Source organism: Poeciliopsis prolifica, unplaced genomic scaffold, assembly GCF_027474105.1.
Source record: "Poeciliopsis prolifica strain line A6 unplaced genomic scaffold, Auburn_PproV2 SCAFFOLD006, whole genome shotgun sequence".
Lineage (NCBI taxonomy): Eukaryota > Metazoa > Chordata > Actinopteri > Cyprinodontiformes > Poeciliidae > Poeciliopsis > Poeciliopsis prolifica.
In genome coordinates this window covers 10,006,434-10,033,657 of record NW_026562381.1, presented here as the reverse complement: position 1 = coordinate 10,033,657, position 27,224 = coordinate 10,006,434, and the positions used below count along the sequence as shown (strand labels likewise).

General features: G+C 36.8%; 1 protein-coding gene across 6 annotated transcripts in view; it reads right to left on the bottom strand.

Moving 5' to 3' along the window:
* The window catches only part of LOC129360700 (protein diaphanous homolog 2-like), a 431,171-nt gene that overhangs the window by 370,322 nt on the left and 33,625 nt on the right, over positions 1-27,224 (bottom strand). For 5 of the 6 annotated variants that reach the window (XM_055031060.1, XM_055031065.1, XM_055031064.1 and 2 more), the window contains one exon: positions 22,872-22,892. The exons of the other annotated variant lie outside the window; for it this stretch is intronic. In XM_055031060.1, the coding sequence (XP_054887035.1) occupies positions 22,872-22,892 (21 nt within the window). The remainder of the gene's footprint in view (positions 1-22,871; positions 22,893-27,224) is intronic. 6 annotated transcript variants of the gene reach the window in all.

Here is a 27,224-nt window from a genome sequence, read left to right as displayed (position 1 = left end):
CAGCAGAACAATCAATCCCCTCTTGAGTTTTGCGAGTCGAGTCGGGTAGCTTAGCCTCAAGGAGACTAGACAGGGGCACGGGAGAGAGCAGGGAAGACAAAGCCTTGTCGATTGTACTTCGTTTTCTATCAACTCTGGTCCTTAATCACCCTGGTCTTAATGCGCCTTTCTATCCAACAAGCCCACTCCCATTCCAATATATCCAACATGATCTAGATCTAAACAAACATCTACCTGCCTCCTGCTCACTCGCTCTTAGAGAGCTGCCCTCATCCATCTAAGCCAATAGCAAAGGTCTTCATTATAAAAGTGTGGCGAGAGGGTTGAGGAAAGTTTGTCTATATTGATAGTGCCTCTATTGTCTTTTCTTTCTTGGGGGGGAAAAAAAATTACTCTTTTCAGTAATTACATCCTCTGCCTCCTCACTTTGTGCTCAGGTAAAATCAGCTTTATGTCTTTACAAAGACAATCAGATCAGATGAAAAAAAAATCCCAGGGTAAGTTCCAATAAAGTCAATAAAAATATTCAACAATGTAATCACAGAAATGCTAGAAAAATTTCTCAATGTGGTAAAAACAAGCAAACATAGGGAAAATAGAAATGATTTCTAACAAATTTTTTGAATTTCAGCAACATTATTTAAATAAATGAATGGAGAATACAGCAGTCTGGATTCTATAGCGAAATAAAAGACGATAAATGGGAGGTAAGACAAAAGCCAAACTGGCTTTGAGCCTGGGAGTATTGCATGCACACCTGAGCATTGTTTAAGACAACTGTGGCAGAAACCTCCTCTTCATTGAGTTAATTAGCAGTACCCCACAGTCAGCATCTCAGGGTGTGGAAAGGAGGACCTGAGGGAGAGCAGGCTGTCTTAGTGTCGATTGGAGTAAATGGTTGGCCTCCCTGATGAGCTCCCATCAGCCCTTGGAGCTTCCTGCTATCACGTCCCACTTAATGGTAATTATTTGGAAGGCAGACAGGCTCTGCAAATTTCATTATTTAGATCTGGAGGTCGACTCACTGAGCCTGCCGCTAATTACGAGCATAGACGTAAAATCCAATACAAACGTCATATTTTTGAGATGGCTATTAATGTAAATAAACAGAAATAGAATACAAATAACACCAATTTAGTGTCAAAAATTTTAACTTCATATTGAGCTTTATAACATATTTGCAGTGTAAACTTGCCAATACGCAAACATACCAGCCTTTTGCAAATCTACCGCTTTGTTCAAATCAATAAATATTAGACTATACAGAAATAACATGAGATCTAGTAAGTTTAGAGACGACGTCTTGTTTTGGTAAATGTCAGGGGAAAAAGTGTAGACACGTGTAAAGCAACTGCTGCGCATCATCGTGGTAACAGAAAGTTTTGCTCTATTCCAAATCGAAAACATATTCAGAAAAATAGAAAATATTCACACTTATCCCGTAAAACCAGTCTTCTACTATTCAGCAGCTCCCCATTAGCTGACTGCTGGAAGGTGTTGGCTGCTATGTGAGCTGTGTTACTGCTCTGCAAAAATGTGAAGTTACACAACATTCACATTTATTTCGATGCCAGGATGCAAGTTTTGGATAAATCTTAATTTATTTAATGTGCAACAATTCTATTTTCAGATTTTCTCAAGCTGACTTTCTGCTCTGCAGGATGATCATAAGGTTTCTGTATTTTGCATATTTTACATTTTATTACCAGATCCTCTCAGAGCTTCTTGTCTCATACAAAAGTGGAGGTAAAAGAATAATTATGGATGAAGAACACCAATTAGAGTCACTATCGGTAAAGTGTAACACCAAGTACAAACTACAGAAATATAATCAAAAACACAAAATAAGTTATTCTGCCTTCTAAATGTTTTGATTAGTTTGGCTGATAACTATGCAAGTAAACCACTTCCTAGTTTCTATTAGAAATTCTTTTGAAAACATGAAGAGCAAAATAAACATGTTTTAGATTAAGGATGTATGCCCAGCAATAGGTTGATGTTAGTATATTGTCATATAACTAACAATCCTTGTACTTTTAAAGTAATGCTACAAAAACTTGGCTCCACTGGCATCTTATTTTCTATAAAAATCCTCAATCATTGATAATAATTAACAATTCTGCCTTAGAAGCATTAATTGTTGAAAACTGTATTTTGTGAACTTGATGGTAAAGTTACTAGCTCAAAATTATTTTTGAAGCACTAAGTTGAACTGAGTTTGGAGGTAGTTTGAAATTACAAGTGTGATAGCACTGCAGAGGAAGTGTAACTGGATCAGCATTGACATAATGCTTTAAATTTAGATTTTATAAAGCATTTACTCTTCTAATATTATTATTATTTTTGTCGGAATCAGATAAATATCCTATATTTAACTCAAGACATCAATGTACTTTCCTTAGATTTGACCAATCATCTCCTACCTATTTTAGAACAAGGAATAGTGACGTTTAATAATGGCATATTCTTCTGAACATGTGGAGACTAAAAATAAAAGCTATTCTTTGGAGATTTTTTTTTTTAAATATGTCAAGTTAAACAGCATAACTGAATAAGAAAATGTGTGTTGTGTTTAGACATCAGTATCTGTATCAGCATGTTGTTCAGGTATACAACCCCTAACTATATGGTATGTCAAGCTGTCAAGTATCAAGTCAAGAGTTGCAGAAACTTCATGCAGTACTTGGATATATCTGGGTTTTTATAGATTTGGTTATTTTTACTGTAATTTTGAGTCAAAATTATTGTCTACCTTCAACAGTCACATACTGCAATGACATTCAGCTGAAGCTGCCAAAAAGCCCAGACCTGCTTTTACTAAGATTAGTGCAGCCTGCAAACAACAAGGGAAGTCAATTTAAGGCAGAAAAAAAAACTAAACAGTTTGAATCCTCCCTCAGTATTGGATATTCAATACCATCCATATTGGATGGATATTTTTTTTCAAGCATAGTTAAGGAACACAAAATAAAACTGACAATAATTTACATGCTCTAGAAAAAAACTGTGAAAGACTAATCATTCTAGGAAAACAAGACCCTCATGCATGTACTGGACACAAACAATGCTGTGAAGAAGCACTAAGCATTTTTCAAATTTTCTTCATGGTTTCAGTGTCAAGACTTGGTTCAAAGTGAGTTAAAGTGAGAACATGATTTTCCACAGATAACAGGAAGACTGAGCAGAGTACCAAAAGGTTGTCCCCTCTTTATCTGCCAAGCTTTCAACTTCTGAAAAAGAACTTATTGCAAATTTTGGCAGTTGTTTGATATGAGCATGTTAATAAGACTCTATATTTGCAAAAGCATACTCTTGGAGCGAGAGGTTTCAGTCATTTTTAATGTTGATCTTCCGTTTAAAAATAATAATAAAAATTTGCATTGGCAATCAATTACAAATTTTAATCAGATTAATCGTGCTTTAGTGCTGTAATTAGTGACATTTAATTTGTAAACTTGAAATGTAAAACTGCATGTTTTTCTAAACGACTTAATTTTTTTTGTTTTTTTTTTGTATCAAACCAAACATCTCAGTTTTCCACATTTTCAAATTCAGAATTTTTTATAAGAGGCAATTTTCAACCGTTTCAACCACAATTTAGAAATACTAACCATTATCTGGTTGTGCTTCAGTGGAAGGATAATTCACCGCTGGAGCAAGTAGGCTACATACTGTCCTGCTTTTATCCAAATGTCCATTGCAATGTTTTTTTTTAAAAACAGCCATCTTTTCACTCGTGTTTCCGACTTTGCATTGTTAAGCACGGTATAAGACAGTGCAACGCTCTGCTTTGAACTGTGTAACACGCTCTCTCCGCTGGAGACAGCCTTTTAGGTCAAAGTAGGTCATGCATTATCTAATATTAACAAGTTGAACTTTTTATATAAATTGCATGTTTTAACATCGACAGCTCTAATAAAAATATAACTTTTACAGAACCAGAGGATCTGAAATTGGCCACAAAATGTGGATTGAGCATTAGGTTTTCTTCACAGTACTAAAAAATAGACCCATTACTCATTATCCCAGAACATCTACAATCACAGGATTTACATCATTTTAGTCGTGTATTTAAATAGAGCTGCGAATGAAATACCAGTCTGAGAACACCAGTAAGAATGGAGTGAGTTAAGAGGCTTAGTACCACAAGCAGTACCACCTAACTGGGCCCTGCCGGCTGCCCTTGGGCCCACCCCATGCCCTCATTATCCTCCTGACTCCCTCAACTCATCCTCCTCCAGCACCTCCAGCTAATCCAGCCTGAGGGGATACGACATAAACCTGCCAGAGGAGTTTCTACTAAGGAGAGAAACCTCTTCTGAACACCAACACTGTGGTGTTGCAATCACTCGGAAAATAAAACTGAAAACCGTTGATTTAGTTGACCAGAAATTAAGTGCAGAGAGGCAGATTTTATTCTCAACAAAGTCCCATCTTCAACTTTCTCATTTTAATAATGTATTCCCAGGCCTTTCAATATGTAACAACACAAAGTATTTATGTAACCATTATTGAGTTCTATCAACTAGTAGCCCAAGATACAAATCAATAAATGATGGTGGTTGTGAAAAATGTAAATTGATTTTGCTTTGATATTTTATGTTTTCCCCTCATTAATGAAACATTAGGTCTGAGGACAGACCTGTTCTGGGAAGACTACGGTTCCTCAGGCCCGTAATGACCAGCAAGCTTTCTCCTCTTGTATAGGACTTGTATAGCTCTCATATAAAAATGAAGCTGCAGGCTATTCCTCAGTGTATCAATCAATGTGACTAAGATCTGAAGATGCATGAAACAAACCGATAGGCTGGGGAGCTGCTCACTGTTTGTGTTTGTGTCCAGTTGCCAGCATGTAAAGCCATGTTTGAGCTGAGTGTTGAGGATGGTTGGAAGGCACTGTCAGTTTTTTTATATATAGATATGAGGCGTAGGGTCAGCAGAAATACTGTACTATTCTCTTCCCTTGTTACCATGCATGAAGCTTCTGTCAACAGACCTGGACCATCTGTCTTATTATCCACCATCCTTGTTTTTTTTGTTTTTTTGTTTTCGCTCCCCCCGCCCCCATAATCCAAAACTTCACTTTGTGCTTCCTGTGAGGAGTTGCATTTATGCACAAGATACAGACACCAGCTGTAATTAAGAGCCACAGTTTAAATGACTATGCAAAGTAACGCTTTTGAAGCATTTTGGACTTAAACCAATTTGCATTTTTCTGCTTGAATAAATAAAGTCTACTTTAATACTTCAGCTGGGGAAGAAGTTGAAAAGAAGACGTGTCAATTTGCAGAACTAAGAAAAAAAGCAATTCATCACAAAACAAAAACAAACGCAACTTTTCCCAACAATTTAGCCATCTATATTTTTCACAATGCCTTGCAGAGTACTCATCTGTATCGTTTAAGAGAATGTGTTGTTGAACAAAGAACAAACACTACTGTATATTTTCTTCACCTGGAAAAAAGAAATTTGTGTTGAAAGACTATGCATGTCGTTTTGCCATGAAGCCCTGCCATGCTTACAAAAGAATTACAAACCAAACCTTTAATTAGTCCAGCAAAGTTTCACTTTATTCTTGACACTTGGAAAAATAACTAGAAAAACAATACTATTGGCTGTTGAAACTATTTTTAAATCTACAATTGACCAAACTGTCAAGCAATAGTAGCACAAAGTATTCACAAATCATCTTTGTTTTTACGTTGTGATTTTACAATACCCATTTTGTTCAGCCATACTTCGACCTACAACAGATTTTTACAAACTAAAAGGCATGTAAATGAAATTAGAGTAGTGATTAGGTGAGAAGTTGCAAGTGCAGGAAGAATAATAATATAATAATGGACACTAACTCAAAGGGGATACCACTCTACACCAGGTACATATCATGGAAAGAAAGATGGATGAAAATAAAGATGAACATTTTTCTTAGTCTAATTCTATGGCATCATTTCTTGTTTCACAATCAATAAATAAAATAATTTTAATAACTGAATTAAGGTCTCTATGCAAATGCCTAAACCAGAGGTGTCAAACTTCAGTTCTCCCTGGCCACTGACTTGCAAGTTTGAGATGCATCCCTGCTTCAGCACATCAAACTCAATTATTAAATCAGGTGTTCTGACTTAATAAGTGAGGTTGAGTTACCTCTTCAGCATGTCAATTTGTCCTCCAGGTGCCTGTTAGTGGCTCAATTTAAATCAGAGGTGCTGAAGCAGGAACAAATCTAAAACTTGCAGGAGACTGGCCCTAAAGGAGCAGAGCTTAAAACCATTGCACTAAACAGAAGTCCAGAAACCAGACCAATGTCTCAGATAAAACAGCATTCGTAACTCCAAAGGCTCATTCTTGGGACAGCTATATTTTTAGATCTCGTGTAGAGACACTGACTCTGTAAATCATGTAAAGGCCCCTGTCCATGCTGAAAGCGGAATCTTTTTGAACTAATCATGAAACGTTTATGCGGTGTGCAGCTGTCAGGGACAAATCAGAATGGAGCTGAAGGCAGCAAATTAAATAAAAAATAATAATTCATGCTAAAGACTAGCACGTATACATGATTAATATCAGCCAGCAATAGCAAATGGCCTTTCCATCAAATGTGAGGGCACTGTCTTCAATCAGAGGGTAATTTATTAACTCCCATTTACAAAGCCATAGAAGTAGTCAATCAATCAAGTTCTTCAACCAGAAAATGATATGAACTGGAGGAGTGTTTTGTGAACAAAGACACCAAACACCATCATGTTAATCTTAATATCCCATGAAAAAAAGTCAGCCTGGTTCATATACTAAACACTCAGCAGTCACGTTTAAACATACAACCTCTACATACATTTGTTGCATCATGTTACTCCCAAAAAACTCCATATACTAATGTGGCTATGAGTAAAAATATAAACACGAGGCATCTGGTTGTCTGTATGCAGAGTCCAGTTTCTGAACAGTAGCAAACCGAATGTCTCCAAGATGCATCTCTTTGGGACAAGTTATTTCTCATCCACACAGCCACAAATTCTTGTCCTTTTGGGAGCACAAAGCCCTGTAATTGCCTACTTCCCCACTTGAGCCTCATACAGCAAAATGTTAATAACAAACTGATGAGAAATTCATTAAGGCCCTCAAATAAAAAATCTCTCTACGATAACGGGCGAGTACATTATAATTAAACTGATGCCTCACGGTTTTCATTAGGCCGTGGAGCCCAAGCAACTTGAACCTTGGAGATGAATGCAATTGAGCGCTATTGTTTTACTACTCGTTAGATGCTAAAGTATGAAATGGATTAATACAATAATTATATAACTCCAAGGTCTCTTGTCGCTGTAGCCTCCAGCAAAACGAGACCTACGAGTTATATAAGAAAATTAGCTGACAAGAGAAATGCACTGTGGCAGGTTTACGCTAGTCTCCAGAAACTAGTTCAGTCAGAAATAGTTACGGTGCTGACCACTGAGAGAAAGAGACAGGCTGGACAGTGTAATTAGGCTTTTTTCCTCCTCCCTGTCTCGTACTATATTCCCGTCATTTACGTGACGTGTGCTACTTTCCCTTTCCTGTGGTGTCCACCTCATTCTATGCTGAACCTTTCCACCTATTATTTTGTCCATTTGACTTGCCAGCTCAATTTTATCTCATGTTCCCAATTATTAAGAAAGGCCATCTCAAAAAAACAGAAGAGAATGTTGTGTGATAATTTGCATATTTTATCGAGAAAACTCATATTTTTTAATTATTCTGCAGTGTCTTAAAAGGTCTTCACAACCCTTGACATGTACCATGTTTTGTGTTGCTGCAACTAGAAACTTGATCATATTTTAATGAGATGTTAGAGAACAAAACAAAGCAATATAAATAAGCAAAATGTATATTTGTTTTACAATAAAAATAGCTAAAACATTTCTTGAAGCGAAATGGACACAAAAACCTTCAAGGGCAGGTTTGGAAAGTGTATGACTTGTGGCTGTAACAACAAATAGATTATTGGGGATGAGATGTTGATCGCTGCTACTCCTCTAGAGTAATATGACCATTTCTATGCTGTCATTTCATGTAGACAGCAATGTCTTGATGAATTTGCAGTTGGACTGTCCTCTTGCTATTTTCGAACGATGGACTGACCAGTTTTTTGTGATTTTATAAACTAACGCTACTTTAAACTATTCTACAACTTACTCTCTTGACCTGCCTGCTGTTGTTTGTTCACTAATGTTCTCTAAAACATCTCAGAGTCCTTCAGAAAACAGCTGGCCTAATACTAAAATTAAATTATACACAGGAGGATTGTAATTCTAATTAGGTGATATGTGCTCTGGGTATATATGTAAGCCTCATTTTTCAAGTTTCATCTATAAAAACCTGTGTGTACTTCACAGTTGTGGATTTCTGCCAACAGGTTAGGTACATGGCCAAATTGTGAAGACAACCTCAATCATGTCACTAATAGGAAAACCAGCAAACCAGACAAATCGCACACGGCAACGGCCAAAAAAACGTTTGTGTGGCAGGATTTGAGTAGCACTTTTATTTCCGATAACCCTCAATAAAGTCCGTAAATCTTGCAGTTTTAATGCAAATAAAAAAGATTTCCCCCTGTTACACCTAAGGTCATCTTTTTGTAAACTGTCTAATAAAAAACACAAAATTATTCAACAAAACCACACAATCACAGGTGAAACACTAAAATATATACCGATATTAAAACAATGGCAACTTGAAAAAAAGCAGGTTGGACCATAACTTGGAGGTTGCCAATGATTGTGCCATATTTAACTGTCAGCTCCACATATGAATAAATGAAGCTATTGCCATTTGACCTCAGGGAAGTGGGGAGGCAAGCAGGTCACACTAATGTAGACCAATAATCTCTCCCAGAGTCATTAGGATGATCAATGCCATTCTAATGAGATAACATCTGGAACAAAGAAACCTAATAGCAGACAGCTGCTGGGCAAAGTGAGGCAATTAGGGGAACATTCAGTGATGCCAACTAATTCTGGAGCTATTGTGGCCCGATTTTGGACCCACATCATGTTAACATCCAAAAAAACATGCTGAATATTTCACACCTCATCTCATAAATAATCATGATACTGTAATATCAGTGATAATGTGCAGGAAGGGATAGGAATTGAGAGGAACAAATAACTCAAACAAGCTCAGTTTAACGTGAATGCTTATCGAGCTGCACTAAATTGGTCAATTACGGAGAAAATCTGTTTTGAGGTAACCTTTCAGCTTATTAAGTAAGCTATAAATCAATCTTTAGGGCAGAATGAGTGGCTGTCTTTTAATGAGTAGACGTGTCTAATCCCAGTTTTTCTCTCTGCTTCCTTACAGCCTGTGTGTAAATGAATATGGAAAATGGCTACGCACAGCAAGATCAGGCAAAAATGTTAATAATTTCTCACTCTGGAGAAGTTGCAGAAACTTCTAAGGGTACAACTTGAAGGAGCATGGAGGCTGGACATAAGTAACCTTTGTAGAAGACAAAAATCTGAAAAGATGTGAACAAAAAGATCTACCTCCAGAAATCAGCAAGCAAAGGAGCTGGATCCAATTAGCCCAATGCATGGAAAAAAAGAGCATAGAAATAGACTCCATTAAAAGAAAAACTCCTTAGTGATCATGAATACGTATAATTACTACTTAAAAATAAATGCTCAAAAATTGGCTTAAAGGATACTCCTCTGTTAGACCCCAAAGCATTAATTATATATAATAAAGAAAAAGAGAGGACGAAAAACCTTTTAGAAATGTCAGTCAGCCCTGGCCCTGAATTATATTCAAATGCTTTTATGTAATTCATGGTCTTTTAATATGAATTTCATTAAATGCACACAATTATTAGTCTAATATGAAACAAAATTTTTCATTGTTCATCCTTTTCTGACCTTGTTTTAACAATTAACTGTCCTAAGGGGTGGGAGGATTAGGAAACTGATTATTATTCTCTCAGTCTTCTCCATTCTTCTATGTATTTTACAAGGTTCTGGACATTTTGCTGACATATTCTAACCAATTCAGTTGAAATCTATCCAAAAGACCAACAAACAGCAATTATATTTGTATTGTTATGCTCAGTATCAATTCAGTTTCATTGAAACAAAAGTCCATTAATCCGAAAGGGAAAATAAATGTCACTCATATCGATCAAGATTCAACAGAAAGAGTAATTGTGGGTGTTGATGCTGTGGGCAGGAGGGATCTCCAGTAGCAGTCAGTCTTGAAATGAGTCTGAAGAAGCTTCTAACTGAAAACCATTGCTGTATGAGAGTCTTGTGACCGTCAAGACATTCTAATAGCTCAATTTCCTATTCAGCAGATATGACATTGTACAGTAAAATGCTCTGGATGGATGAAACCATCAGAAACAATTAATCAAACAACAAGAAAGCAGCGACCAAAGAAACAATCTGTTTGGTGGTATGGACAGAAAGCTGTGAAGAAATGTTTTGAACTTCCTCCTTCTCTCTCTGTTCTTTGGTGCTTTTCAGATCCTCTGGGACTTGAGGTCATAGTTCAGATTGTCCATGTTATCTCATGACTAATGCTAATAACATGCTCCCGATTGGAAGGACAATACTTTATTGCCATAATTACTCTGGCAATAAAGCATTGCCAACTGTCCCAAAGTAATCGTCAGTGTTGATGAGTTTCAAATTTTTGACAATGGAAACCATCCTTTCCATCACCTCAATCTTTTGCTCCCTTTACAGATTCTTTAAATGACTGAAGTTGTGCCTCCCTGAGCTAAATTTTCCAGGGTTATTCATGATTTTAGTTTTACACTAAAACATTCTATAGTTAAAAAATATATATATATATATAAGAATGTTCACAAATGCCATGACAAAACTTTTAAATCCCCCATTAAAAAAAATAAAATTACTTAAAGATGGGACTGATTTCTACAGTTTATATACAAAAATGTCAGTCAAATGTGCTGTGTACAGAGATTAGACATAGTACATACTAGAAGAACACATTAGTATGGGTGGTTGGGGAAAAGGAAAGAAATGTTTCAGAGTTTGAGAGCAGTCGACACTACAGCAGCACTGCTCCTCAGAGGGAACGGTGGCAGCGGCACAAAAGCTCCCAACTAACAGTAATTGGTTTTAAAATAATAGAATTCATTACAGTTATGCCGCTTGTTCAGAAATGCAAACAGGGGAAGAAAAAAAAAACTCACTAGAGACTTGGGCTGAACTGCTTCACTAAAAACCACGGGGAGATGAAAGGCATAATTTAAATGACAATTTTAGAACCTTTAGTTCATTTATATCAGAAACTCTGAAGATGTTGCAGAGATAATAACATCAAGATAGTCTTTTTGCCTATTCTTTTGTTCTAGTTGAAGGGCTGTGGAACGAAGTTTTTCCCTTCTCAGTTTCATTCTTTTGTGGTGGCAAGTTCCTCCTCCTTCTACTCCTCCTCCTTCTCACTTAGAGACACACGAGGTGACACACAAACAACCCGGCAAACAACACCGGTCAGCGGGACAGCCACCCTGCTGAAAGCCAACATCGGAAATTATGACAAGGAAGAAGAAAAGCACCTCACACATGACACAGAACTGCCTGCATGTCTTATTAAATGACTATGTGATTACACCACATCAGGACGGAGCCTCATAAGGTTTTTAATCCCGGTCTGGCTGCGTGACTCAAGGACAGCATACCCGCCCAAATCAGCATTAAAAGACCATTCCTCACAACCGCTCAGGACATAAAGAGACAGGCCAGCCATTGCAACGTGATTGGATGTCCCCTCTCATGCTGTGTCCATGGCCAACATCAAGCACATCGCCGTTTGGAGCACTATACATCTGCCATCAAATGAGCCTCAGGCCAATATCAAGTAATTGGCCCCATTCAAACAGAGTGCTTGATTTACTCCGACCACCAGTCAATGGAGGCAGACATCTTTACAACATATGTGAAAATAACAGCAGGGGTGAACATTGGTGCTTTGCTATTATATGCTTTATTTTACCTCATATTCATCTGCTAAAGCAACAATGCCATATGGCTGTGTACTAAAAATTGATTCAGCACCTCAGAGACAAAAATGACGAGGCAGAAAGAGGTGAAACACAGAACGTGTGAGCAGCAGCATTTCAGCTCCTTCAGCCAGTCTCGGTGAAAGTTGTAGATAACCAAGAGCGTCTCATCGCTGTTAAACCCACGAACCGGCATCATGTAAAGAGCTCAGGGTGTCTATAAACAAATATGACTCACGTGTATAAATAAGTGGGCTCAGATGAGCAATGGGGCTTGAAGTTCATCTTTCTGAAGGAAAACATATTACAGAACGCAGTAAGATGCCAACCTGGCGTCGGTCTGTGGGTGTTATGCATTAAAGGTTTTGTATAAAGACAACAGAGAAGAAAGAAAAGTATGAAATGACATGGCTTTGTAAAAATAGATACAGATAAGCAGTGAAATGCTTCAAATATGTTGAATCGAAGAACAACATATTCATAAGTTTGTTCAGCACAGTGATATCAAGGAAAGGAGAGATATCTTCCAAGCTAGAGAGAACATTCATATGGAATGTAGGTTAAAAAAAACTAAACATCCAGACTCATTACTTCTTGTTTACAGTAGCAAACTAGTGATCCAAAAAGGAAGACTAATTGCAGCTGAACCATTTTACAATTCTTCCACCCTTTAAATCTCAGATGTCTAGGAAACGGTATTAATGGCACACCTAGCTCGCTCAATGGAACCCAGTAAGACAACTGCATACCAATAATACAGCTCTGTGCATCCACTAAACCTAACAATTTAATAGCCATCCACTGCCACCAAGTGCTTAACTTTGGTACTGCAGCTCTGGTCAGACACCTGCAGTAGCCCCACACCCTGAGTGAGACCATGATTATGGATAATCACTTTTATTTAAAGACCTAACTACATCCGAACTGTTTGAAGTGTCATCTCTCTATTATCACTTTTAAACCTTGGCAGAGAGCAGCTGAAGAATAACATGTGCAATTTGAAAAAAAAGCTAAAGCCACTTTGGGACCCCGGCAGTGGCATCCGGAGAGCATCCAGCATGGATCAAGAGCAAGTATTTCTAACTCGCCCCTTATCACATTCCACAACTGAAAGGTTTACGAACAAACCTCAAAGCAAGTCTCAGAATCATCCATCTTCATATCCAACACAAGATGACTAATTTGCTGTTTATTTTTTTTCCGGCGCTCATTTACTGGCAAGGGACAGAAACCCGTGCAACCAACCATGTGGTGCCAGTTAACGGCTTAAAAGTTGCTAATTTAACACTATGGTCATTCTCTTAAGCGGGAGACGATAAAGAAACCACAAGCCAGACAAAAACAGCTAGTAAGGTTGCTTGATCATGTCACCGATCTTCAGAGGAGAGATATAGGAAAAAAGGAGGAAACTGACCACTGATGAGGTGATTATGTGGCTTTATTCTTGTGCGTCCAAGTACAACCGCTCTGTTAGGGAGCTCAAGCTGATGGGCAGGAAGTACACCTTGTTAGCACACTGCTGCAAAGAGTGGACTATTAACCTGAGCTGTTTGGTGCTGTAAAAGTTCCTGGTAGAAGTCTGAGCAAACTTTGTATGTGGTATAAATAGACATGCATGAAAAAGAGGTTTATGAACTGAAGCATTTTATCAACTCCCCAAATGCAAAACATCCTCCAAGCAAATCTCAACGAACACAGAGCCGGCATTGAGATGAAGATGACATCCAGTTCAAAAAGAAGAAAAGAAAAGACGCACCATCAAACAAAGCAAATAGCTTACTAAATATACACAGATGTAGAGGATATCTAAAAGCTAAAGAAGCAAATAAAGAAATCGGGAATGACTAGAGGAGCAAGCAACCATAAAACATGGGGATACACAGAATTTCACAGCTGTGTGAACAGTTAAAGCAGATGCGGTGGCTTGTGATGGTAGATGCATACTGAGAGTAGGGTTGTAAAAATATGCTATAAAGTTTATGGAGCCTAATGCGGCCCCACAGGAGCCCCCCACTGAGCCGAGCACGCCGACGGAGTTGAGTGTGTGACAGAGCTGTGGGGGAGAGATGTATAACTGAGCAAAGCTAGTTTTCACAAGGTCCATCAGTCGTGTGGGGATGTCCATACAGTAGAGAAAAATTCAAAGATACGCAATCAACAGAACTAGGAATCCTTTTTCTTCTTCTTCCCTCCTGCCCCTCTATGGAAATAGTCGGTGTGTGCCGAGTCTAAACCAGAGTTGCAACATCCAAGTCTGCCAGAACAGCGCAGAGAAAGTTGGTACTTATCACATGTATGGCTACACACAGCAGTGTGCACACACTAACACAAGCACGGCATCTATAAAGCTCTGCCATAGCCTCTGCTCAATCCAATATCAGCATACTGTGACCACTTCAGCCTTTCATGTTTCCTTCAAAATAATGAGATCCAGCTCTGCTCCTCTGATTCAAGAGGAATGATTGTTTCTGGCTTTGAAAAGACTATGTTTTTAAAAATGTTGTGTCAAAGGAAATAGAAATATAGAAACAAGGAGATATGGGCCAGTATGAGATTCACAGGGTATGATAATATCAGGTAAGGTAACTTTTTCCACTGAGGAAACACAAAAATGTTTAGTCACTTTTACTTGAAACAGAAAAGCAATAACTACACCTGCAACTGCTGTTAAACATTATACAAGATGAGTCTGATAATGTTATGACATTTGTTGATCAGTGTTTTGTTGCTTTTTTTAACAAATCAAACAAAGATGCATATAATGAACATGCAAACATAGTAAAAAAGGTGTTTTTGTCAGTCATTTCAGACAATGAAACATCATATAGAGTTTCCTTACATAGGGTTTCATTTTTTGAAACCCTATGTAATGGGTTTCAGAAGCCCATTATATAGGGTTTTAATAAACCCTATATAAATTTCTTCCAGTCATATTGGCCACTCGGTCTGTCTCACTAAAGACATATTCACCGATTTCCACATTTATACATTGAAACGCAGATCAACAATGAAATTGGGGTTAAGTGCCCAGCAGCACATCGACATGTAATAGGAGAAAGCTGGACTCAAACCTACAACCTTTCGACTACTCCTTGAGTAGCTACTTGAAATTTCTTTAATTGATTTTCCTTGACAATTCTCTCAATATTGCTGGTGCCTTTCTTTCTACCAGTTTTTTCTTCCACTCAACTTTAAATATGCTTGAATACAACAGTGTGAACAGCCAGTTTGTTCAGTAAAGACTCTTTTGGGGTGTATCCACTTTGTGTCATACTTTTCTGGACATCTGTCAAGTCAGCAGTCTTCCCCGTGATTGTTTACACCTTAATGTGACAATTACATATTATTTATGTGGCAATTCTATATCATTAAAATATTGATATAGTATATACTGTTATATTTTGTTTTAAGGATGATTGAAGAACACTGTTTATTGTGTTTACATGTATGTATTCTTGTTTATTAATTTGAAAAAAGTAATAAATTAAATTCTAACCTTGTGCTTTGCAGTATTCCACTTTTTTGAGACAGAATTTTGACAATTACGGCTAACAGATAATGAAAACCAAAAATAAAAAAGCTTGAACTATTTCCCTTCCGTAAATGAATGAAAAAAAAAAGTAACTTTTCAGCTTTTGTTGAAAGATTTAGAAATGTAGATACAAATAACTTAAAATACTGATGAACTAAAACTCGAAGAATAACTGCTCATGGCAGAGTAACCTTGTTTCCCAGGACCCCCAACAGGAGCTGAAGTTGACCTAATCCCTCCCACACAGCCCACCCACCGTCACAGCTGAACTCCAGCTCTTCCACAGCACGTAAAGGTCAACCCAACCATGAATGCCCGAAGTGGAGCCATTCACAAAATAACAGGCAAAAAATACATTTAGAAGTCATCATGAAAAACGTTGAGTTTAACATCAAATAACACAGGCCAGCCAGCTAGTTAATAGTAACTGGACTGTTGCCTACAGTGCTTTTCTGTTAGTTTGTTTCAATGTTATTTCTTACAGAGGAGGACATGCAGCTGAGACTTCCTATTGAGATTTTTTTTTTTAACTTAAAAAAAAAAAAAATAGGTGATACAAGAAGACAACCGTGCAATTCAGATTAAATTTTGAGGTTACTGAAAATGCTTTTGAAAGTAGAGCTTTTCAATAATTAATTTGTAGGAGTTTTCGGTAAATAAAAAAAAAAAAAAGAGATTTTATGAAGACTAATACAGTCTACTACTCGTATGCCAATTATTGCTATGTTGAAGGGAAACCACTACAATTACAGCTTTATTTTACAGTTCTGTTTTGATTTGTCCTGACCTTCCATTACACAGAAAATTTGAGGAAAGAAATTTCCTGCTATGCTCCAGCAATCACCATTACTGTATTTCTCTTTTTTTTGTTAGGTTTTGCTACATAGATGACAAAGCATTTGTCAAAGAAAATATCCTAACTAAAAGAGTATTGACAATGAGTTTGTAGCAGATCCCAAAAAATTTTACACTCATCGAATTACTTTTGATTACTTTAACTAAAAATCTGTAACCTGAGCCAAACCTGTAATCCATTTGTTGAAGTACTATAAAAAAAATAATAAAAATCAATTCTTCTAAAAGAATGTAATATGTAATTTAAAAGTATTCATTTTGAAAAGCAAAAGACTGCTTACATTCGTCTTGAACATTTAACATTTAGTTTGCCTGAAGAGAACAGCATCATGACTGATTGCCCTTGCTTCATGATGTGTTGCTTTTTAATCAAACAATTCAATTAACAGCCAGTACATGTCTTTGTAGGGCTCTGCTGAACGTTACCCTCGACCTTTAAAAATCACATTGTGATCGGCGCATCCATAAGTCCGAGTCAACGTTCGTTTTAGATGTAATGCCATTCTTAAAGTCACTTCTGAGATGCTGAATTCACAGGAAAACATCACTGTGACCTTGACAGGAAGCATACAGAAGTTCATTAAAAACTGAAAAATATCTGAAATAGAAAGAAACTTTACAAAATAGATTTGATTTAAATAAAGCTCATTTACTCCTAGGTGAAGAAAACATTTTTACAACCTTAGAGAAACAGTGTGGAAAACATTTTAAAGCTGATGCAACATGCAAACAGTGTGCAGAAGGTATTTGATAGTTATAAGCTTTTATAATTCTGAAATGTTTAATTCATCTGCAGGCTTGCTGTATTATAGAAATATGCAGTAATTCGAAAAGCAAGTCTTGGAACATTTAAAAAAAATTGAGGCAGTGCTGCAGAGATCTAGACTCATCTTGGCAGAGGGGACTTCTGCTGCATCGCCTTCTGCATTCGAATATAGACATCAAAGCAAACTAGATGTAAAAATCCTAAAACTATTAAAGAATTAAAGAGAAGCAGTAAATATTCATATCCATTAAAACGGAAAAAATCCTGACCCTGCATTCCCATTTACCAGAGGATTGTCAGATAAAGCCTCAATCTGAGAACTCCAAGACAAATTTTTAAGTCAGAAAGATGAACTCTAAAATAAGCTTTCAGCCAATCAAAGAACAATCTAATTTAGATAGTCCTCTGCAGAGCCCGCTTCCTTGATCTTAATTTATAATAGAACGGAGAATGGCGAACACTGGCTTAGGGCAGTGAGGTACACGCTATTTATTAATTTTTCATTGCTGTCCTTTTAAAGCATCAAGGACATGTGCCACATCATATCTGCTCAACCTAAAGCCCCCAGTTTAATAGCTCACTTGAAACAAAAACACAGCATAAAAAAATATTGGAGGGAAGCCTGGAATTCTTAACATTTTCACTTAATATTATCCATATCTAATATTTAGTGATGTTAAAGCGATCAGATTTTTCAGCTTTTGCCCCAATTGGATGCTTTGTAAACCTCCATTCAAAAAGAGTTAAACTAATGAAAACACAAAGGTTATTGAACTAGGGAATAATTATCTTTTTGAAAGTGTGTTGAATTAAAGTCAGTTTTGTAAATTGTTCATCTGGGAATTACGAAAAAAACACTTTTAAGGAAAATAATTTCATAATTACTGACCCCAATTAAGATGAAGATGAATTGGTTTCAGTAGTTCTATAATAATATGAGACAGTAAAACTAACAGAAAAGTTAAACAGCACTTTAAAAATGAAAAGAAATTAACATATTAGGTGTCTTATATTACAAAGAAATGCCAGTTTTGTTATTACATTGCACTATGTCAAAAAATTACAATGGTGGTACAGTTAATTGCAAGTCAATATATACCTGAACCTGTTTGAAAGATCTACAAACTGTTTGTTGTTAATCTTTGACATTCTCAAAATAAAAATACTGTACTGAGGTTAAAGATCCTAAAAATGATCCATTCAATGAAAAAAAAAATCATTTGTTTTCTGGTGTCTCTGGGGTTTATTCTGCTTTTATTAAAAGATTGTTTTTTGTTATTTTAATGCAAAGTTGAGGTAAATATTGTCAAGTGAAAAATGGCAGAAAACACATTTAATAAAAGCAGGTTTTAGAACGCTTGTAATTTGTCCTAATTTTTGTCGTGTTTACAGACAAACACACCAACGCAGTTGTATTGCTGACTGCAGGTCAATGCACATCTATTACCATATCACCCCACCCTACATCCATTTTGTACTTTTAACAGATACAAGAACACAAGAGCACATTAGTCCAATTCTGGCTTCGCTACATTAGCTTCTAAGTGACTTTAGGGTTGTTATTTTTTTTCTTATTTGTTTTTAAGCCTCTTAATAACTTGGCAGCATCTCATCTCATCTGAACTACTGCATCCTTATGTTACAGCTCGTACTCTCGAGTCAGCAGATCAGATGCTGTTAACGGTACCTAAGGTTTTCTGTAAATCAAGAGATGAGAGGTTTTTGCAGTGGCGGCCCCAACACTGTAGAACAGTTTGCTACTACAAATCAGCCAGGCTCCATCAATAACCGTTTTTAAATCTTGTTAAAAAAAAAAAAGAACACAAACACATATACAGACTAACATTTCTACATCCTGCTTGCTGTGCAGCACTTTGGTCAAGCTCATTATTTCTAGGGTGCTTTATACACAAATTTGATTTGATCTGTAAATAAACTAGTGACTATTTAGTGATGTATCTAGTTTGGACAGGAAATAACCATGGAAATAATCCTAAACTTACTGGGTCATTCTAAGCTACATAACTAAGACCTGAGTGTTAGACCTTTCCCTTTTAAAGCATGGAACTGGTCATTGTTCGAACATGCATTGAATCTTCAAGATAAAAGCCTGGAGAGGAGTCACCCACCTGCCATCTCCATAATCAAAACAGACAAGCAAAGTTCTTAAATTTTTCACAAAACAAAATTTGTTTTTTTTTCCTGGTACTCCATCTTCTTCTAACAGCCAAGAAAACATGCATTTCATGTCTGTTGGTCTCTAAACTGCCCTTAGGTGTTTAATGTGTGTGGTTCATTCTCTGAATAAACATGAGATGCTAATTTCTAGTACTGGATTAGAACATAAACTCTGGGTCACAGGAAGTCTATTTTAAAATAGAATTTTAAAATGGAAAGAAGATGTATGATGTTAGAAATATGTTTTAAACTGTTGATATGCTAAAGTAACATACTTCTACTTTACAATTGGTAAAAGGATTATGAGTATGCACCTTTAATCCTCAAATCACACCCAGTTTCACTAAGAAAACAAGAACATGTCAGTAAATTAGATCTGCTACCGTGCAGCCAGTACTGACCTTTTCTCTCAGGTGTAAGGCTTTTTAGACTCTTTGGTCAAATCTGCACACTGAAAACAACATACAGAGAGCAGTTGTTTACACAACCCTATTTACCACTGCACAACCTGACATTTTAGAGCCGGCTGCCATCCAGTCATCTGCCCAGTCATACAGGTATTGATCATTTCCTGTGGCCTGGAGATTTTCCGCTGCCGTTTCTTCAACAAATGGATCACACGCCCTCTCACGCCAAGTCTCAGCAGCCCCCTGAGCTGCAGAGTCTGTCATTGGATGAGACAAGATAGAAGTCTACTTTCTAAAGCAGCGCAGCAGCAGACGCTGACGGATAGACCTCGACTTGTGACATAACTCAGGCCAGTGGTTACTGACTAATGTGAAACCGCTGTAGAGGTCAGCAGACAGCAGCAGGTATCCAGTATAATGAATTCATCCCAGTCTGTCTGGAAGCCTGTAATTACCTGAATGTGTTGCTTACCTCTCCCCTACTTTTTGGATGGAGTTTGAAAGTGAGACTAGTGCTGTGGAGCTGCGTTGCACATTTCCACAATGGTCAGAGTGATGAAAGTCAATTCACAGCGTTCTATTCCTGGCTCATTCCTTACTAGCGGTGGAGAAAGTGCCAGAGAGATTTCATGCCTGAGACAGAGGAGTTACACTTGTGTTTTCCCAATGGACCATCAGAACCAACACTTTCCTTCTAGCACATCTGAGAGCCCTCGTCGCCGCTTGCTGACAGCGTGAAAATGGGAATCTGCCAGGAGTATGAGGGGGAGGGGTTCACGATTGGCTAACCAGGCTAAATACTGTTTCTTCTATGCTCTCTTTCGATGGGGCCTTCACAAATGAGAGCTCATGGCTTTCAGTACACAGAGTCTATTCTCACAAAGGTTAAAAATCCCAGGTCAAACACTTCTTGGGAGCTTTAGAAATGACTGTTATTGATGACCAGGACTTCTCGCATCCTTTGAAACGGTCTGCAGAGATTCTGAAAGAAGGCCTTCATATCTTAGATGAGTGGTCATGATCCAAAATGAGGTAATTTTGTCCTTTTCTATTTACCGAACACAGGGTAGCCATTACTGCTGATTGAAACCTACTATGTGGCCCATCCAAACAGTCCAGGCTGATAAATCCATTGCTGCCATAGAAATAACCAAGCACAAAAATACAGTGTATGAAAGGCTGAAAAATGCCTCAAAGAGCAAGGTATGTATGAGAGCATGGAGAGAGCAGGGGCCTCTCCAGGTCACAGTGCACCGTTTAGCCTTGCCTGTGCTTCTCTTAGGTCTTATAGTCTTAGTTCTTATTAAGTCCTTGAAAAGGCAATGAAAGAGCACTTTAATCGACACTTAAAATTGCAATTTCACATTTCAAAAGAGGTTACTGTGTGAGGTTTATTTTTTATTCTCCATTTTCACTGAAATAATTTTTTTTTAAAACTTTTGAAGGCAATTAGAACCATACGATAAAACAACTACTTAATGTCCACAACTCAACCAAGCTCCCAGGTCAACATAATTAAATAATAATGTAATAATAAAATGCTGAATTAATTTTATTTTAAACATAAATTCCACCTTTGCTTAGAATGCTGAACAAATGTAACTCTTCTAGGAAGTTGAAAAAACATGGAGAACTGTGTCCTACAGGGAAAAATTATGCTTAAGGACATCATTTGCGGTGAAATCCTCTGCTCTTGGTTTTGATGTTTGAAGGTTCTTTACTTTAGATTCACAAATGTTATGATGAAGCAAAGAGTTCACGGTCAGAAAAAAAGTTTCTGAAAGCTTAAACATCTGAGGTGGCATAAGAATGATAAAAGGGAGACTGTAAATTCCTGTTAAAAAATAAACAGCTTAGCAAGGTGCACAAGTATTTAACCAATGAGGCCAATCGCTGCACATCAGGGTGTTAAGTTTTTTTTTTTTTCCACTTCAGCGTCCCCATTTAAGTGTCAACCAACACCTGACCCAGACTACATCAATCATGAACAATCTAGTCAATAAGGAAGAGCTACATTAGGAAAAGCTACATTTGAGCAACATTAGAGTAGTGGAATCATATTCAGTAAACAAGTTTGCAGCACAAATCAGTAAATAAGTAAGTTGGCTGAGAGTTAAACATATTTCAACACATGTAACCATGTTATGCAATAAAATCACCTGTATTTAATTCTCAGGTGATAAACATTTACCATTAAACTTCTATGAATACTAATTGTGGATTATTTAAAATAAAAGAAAATAAAGTGGTCAACCTTCATAATATTTTTTTCCCCTCTTGCAAACGCTCTCTGCAGTGACAAGTGGAATATATAAACACAGCCTCACCTTGGAACCTCAAAAAGAAATGTCATGAAAGACGAGCATAATGTTTTGAGCAAGATGCTGGTTTTTATTTAGACATTGCTCATTTTGCCTACAGAATCCAGCAGGACAGCAGAGTCTCTTTGCAGATGAAAAGGCAATAATTGATTATGGTCTACGCTTCTGTTTTCGCCAGTACGCCGACAAACATAAATCATACTAATTCAGATGATGTGCATATTTCACCACAACCAAGATTTGGTTATTAAGCTACCTCCTTATCTCCGTCAAACCAGCTGCAGTGAAAACAAATTCAGAAATAAGTGTCTCCAATAAATAAATCTTGTGACGTTTGGTGGAACAAAAAAAAAACATTGTGGTTTGGTCTGCAAGTGCATTTTAGTTCAACTTCCAACAAGTCTGTTGTACTGCATTATACACTGAGGTTTATATTAATCTGAACCATCTGAATTATTTCTCTAAGCAGTGGGTGAATGCTGCAGAAAAATTGTCCATTTGTTAAAAAAGTTGAAGTTGTATTATTCACAGATGAAGAGCTGTTTCACAACATTCTATGAAAAGAAACTGCAGAAACCAAGACAATACAGTATTTTTTTTTTCAATGAACACAACATGCATCTTTAAACACAAAGCTAAGCAATGACCATATATGCACAGTTCAGAATATACTCCCAACCGGCTTCATGACTGATGATGCTATGGTGGTTGTGTGTGTAAATCTGTGTGTGTATGCATGGGTTCATAGGAATGAAGACAGATACAAAGAAGTAACAAGATTTGGAGGCCAAATAAATAATAGGCTACTTACCGCAACTTTGCTCCCAGTTATCTGCATGCAGCGATCGGTGGAGAAGGTTAATGTGCAAAAAGACACAAACAGCACAATCGTTAGTAGGCCAGAGAATTATCCATTACAAGTTGAGGCATTAGCGTATCTGTTGTGACAACACAAAAATCCTTCACATATTTACAGCTCCCTCGGTTTCACAAAAATTTACAAAAGCAAACAAGATAACTCTCATAGCTATTACTGCATACTGAAGATTATGTCTGTTATTGGCAGCTGCAAGTCCTCTATTGTTAAATTATGAATAGACCGAGATATAAATTATGAGATGTAAATATCAAGGCAAAATTTCTTGTGCTTTTGCAATAATTTGACAATGTGGAAAATAAGACAAGTGAGAGGGTAAATCTCTTTAATTGGTTGATACAGATTTTGGATTCTTACCTAAATATGAACATTTGCTACTGAGGGTAAAGAATGTAAAGAAGGTCCCTTTGGTCTAAAAATCAATCTTCTGCCATTAACAGTGGTCTTCAGATGTCACATTTGTGTGGCAGAACTACCTTGAACCCATGCAGTCAGCACAATTCCTAGGGTTTAACCTTGTTATCTGTCAATAGTGGCAGGTAGCAGAAGCGATTTTCATTACTGCAACTGTGGGACTTGTTTCACAGTGGGAAGGTGTCTGTTAGCAGAGTAAATGTATTCTAATCTGAGGTTGAGCTCTTCTCGCTCTACAACATGCTTCTAGGGAATTGCATTCTGATTGCAAGAAGTTATAGGACACACTGAGCCATTCCCCCTTCCTTTCTACAGTTTTTATAGGAGGCAAGGGGAAAAAAATTTAGCTTTCATTTTCTTTTACCATCATTCTCAAACTGTCCAGGTCTGCATCCATTTATTACAACAGTTACCCTTTCCTTCACCCTACTAAATGCTCAGAACAGCCATAGAAACAGTTTAATGCAACAATTTTCCTATGTTTTTAAAATAGTCCAGAACACAACAATTGCTGCAGAATGTACATCTACTTAACATCAAAACATATTTATAGCAGCTCTACCAAACTAACAGACATTATCTTTAGTGTGCCAGAACACAACACTGGAAGGAGCTTGAAGGTGAGAGGCACCAGTTCAAATTAATGTGTGTTTTGAGAAAGAAAAGGACAAGCCGTTGGGTACAGTGGATATTACAAGGTCTGCACGGCTTGTTACAGTGACAGGTTTTTTGAAATATCACAAAAAGATAAAACACCAAATGGAAAGTTTTCATCTTTAATCTGACCAGCTCTTCCAAAACTCCTTTCAAAAGACTTTGAGTTAAAAAATAATTAAACAATACTGTTGCATAGTTTTCAACACACACAAACATAAATTTTGTTTAAGCACCTTTTTAAGATGAACTTTTAAGGTATGATTTTATCATTATTGGCACATTTTGCCCACATATTTGCTTTTTGTTTACAAAAATTTCCTAAATCTGGCAGATATTCTGTGTGCATCTCTCTTTAGATCACAAAACAGATTTAGGACTGGACAGAAAATCAATCTTCTTCTGATGAAGCTATTCGTTTGTTGACTTTTGAAGAATACTTTACATTTCCAGCACAAGCCTGAAGGATTTGTGCTGACATAAAATATTTTGACCCCAATTTTGCTGAAAGTTTTCAACCTAATTTTAGTAGTTTCTACATCTCTTTAGACATTTTCTCTACTTGATGTCAATGATTTGATCCTTCTTAAACAGACTGAGGTATGTTCCACAATCACAAGATGTGCATTTCCACATGGATGTTTAAGAAATCAGAAGCTACCCATTGAATCAGCTAGCATAATAATTTGCTGCCAAAAGGACGCCCCTACAAGCTAATGGTCTAGTTAAATTCAACTGGTGATTTCTTTTTGGTAATAGTTCTGCTATTATTTTTTTTTACTGTCATTTTCCCAGAAAAGATTTCAGTATTTTCTAATTTTACTGGCCACTTTCCAGGTGGAAAAAGTTGGGAAACACAAAAACCTGCCTTTCTAAACAAGGAAATGTAGGCTTTTAATATCCACAATACATGTTGTACCTAATGACTTGCACATTTTCCTCTCAAGACATTGCTATACACTAATTGTATGAGTACTGCAAATTAATAATCATTAGTGGTCTAGACGTTCTCTGAAAACTGCACGGGCCACTCAGAGAGGAAGGCTGAAAATTGATGGTCACATAAAAAAAATGTAAGAAAAGAATGCAATAATGAGCAATCCCCCCTTACAAGACCTTACATCACATCCTTCCAACATTAAACAAAGCATGTTCATAATTTAACACAAGGCTCAAAGTATGTATTAGTAGCATTAGTAAAATTTGGGAAATTAGCATTTTTGATTAAATTTGCACAAATGTAAAGGGTTGTAAAAAAAAAAGTGAAAAAAGAAAGGCAGCAGTTCATGCAAAGCTAATAGTTAAAGACATTTAAACATGACTCATGCAGAAGCAGAGTTGGATTACACAGTAATCAGTTCATATCTAAATGAGCCAAATCTTTGCAGAAGGTTTTTTTGGGAGTAATTTGCCAGACCCCTTCTGGGGTAAACCTTGTAGAATATGAGTATGTATTCAATGTTGCATGGCTTGAGTGAGAGAATAGCTTGAAATTTTCTTCAAAATACATATTTTGCAAGAGTAAGAATTGTACTCGTTATTTCAGGCAAGCAAAGTTTAAATGCAAATGTGATGTGTCAGTACGCATCAATGATAGAGATACACCACTCACCTAGAACATTATGAAAATCTTTCACATATTAAGTTTCCTTTTGCCATAAAGGCAACAATAAACCGAAGAGGTGTTGAGCAGCATAGAGCTGGCACCAACAACCAACTATTGATTTTGCAAATCATGTAAACTGACATCTTACAGATGTTTCACTAGTATGAGATTCAGATAATTTAGAGACCAAATCAAATCCTCCCCCTTGCTATTTTGTTACTGAAATAGTTTCTGAGCAATTCCACCAGCAGAAGGGCTCATTATCTTGGTTTCACAAAGCACAGTTTCAGATCAGGTAAATTGTTTATTGCAACATCTAAATCAACAGAAATAACCAAGGTTTTCCAACAAAGCATCAATCTAAGCCTTTCATTGCCACTGCTGGATGGCCCTCTGTCCGTTGTATGTTGTGTGGTTCCTCATTTGATACAAAAAACTGATTTTGGTCTTAAAAAATATGTTTGTTTGGCTCATTTCACATGTAAAACTTTTACTTATGTCAGCCACTTCAGCTGCAGTAGAGCGAGTTTTAATACTGGCCTTTATTTAAATCATCAGTGGACCTTTAACCAAACAACTATAAAGCTGCCGCACTCTATCGAATTTGCATATCTGGAGATTCTTGTAACCCTGTCATTAAAATTTCTAATTTGCAAACATTTGCTTAAATTATATTTGCCTTTTTGTCTTCATAATGTACAGGCCAACTGCCAATGAAATGTCACCTTTGAGTGATCATAATGCTTTGGCTGATTGGTGCATGTGAAACCTGTTGGTTTTTGGTCAGAAAGCATATTGGAGAGACCAACATCTGCAGTGCTTCACCAATATTTAATCACTTAAATTTTGTGCTTTGAATGATCTGAGGATGTTGCCTGCTTAAAGTCAAGAGAAACAAAAGAAGATATTTCAAACTTGTAAGCGTGTTAAATTATAATAAATGCAATAAAACAATGAAGATGTTAAAAAGAAAAAACACAACAAAGTAAGCCTTTTAGAAATGATGGACAATGGAGACACCACAGCCAAACTGAAAAACCCACAGAAAGATAGAAAAAAAATCCCAGAATGTTAAAAGCCAAACCACCTAGTCTTTGCGCAACATTTTATATTTAGCCCATAATGCAAGCTTTCCAGCTACACATAACTAAACTGCTGAAATGCAATTACTTCTTCCAATTGTTCTAAGTTTCAAACTTTACAATGAATCATTAATTCAACAATGTAATAAGTGATGCTGATCAGAACTCTCCAAGCCATGTGATTATGGTTTTGTAATGCGCTAAGAATTAGATAAAAGATGGAGATTTGCTTACAATTTAATACAAGTCTAGCAATATGCTACAAGCTGTTACAATTGTTAATTTTTTACAGTAATTTCTGCAAGTTTTTGAAATTGCTGCAAACTTTTACAACTGTTGCAAATTGTTCTATGGAAAACCTCAGTCTAATACTGGATAGTATGATAAAATATTCCTAAAAACTATTTCAAAAGCCCACCTAAACAATCAAATTGATGCAACCTCCAGTGGGGTTAGTAGATACCACACATTGTTGGGGATCTACAGTAGTCCTGTACTGTAACTGCACATTTGCATGAGCCTGCATGAACA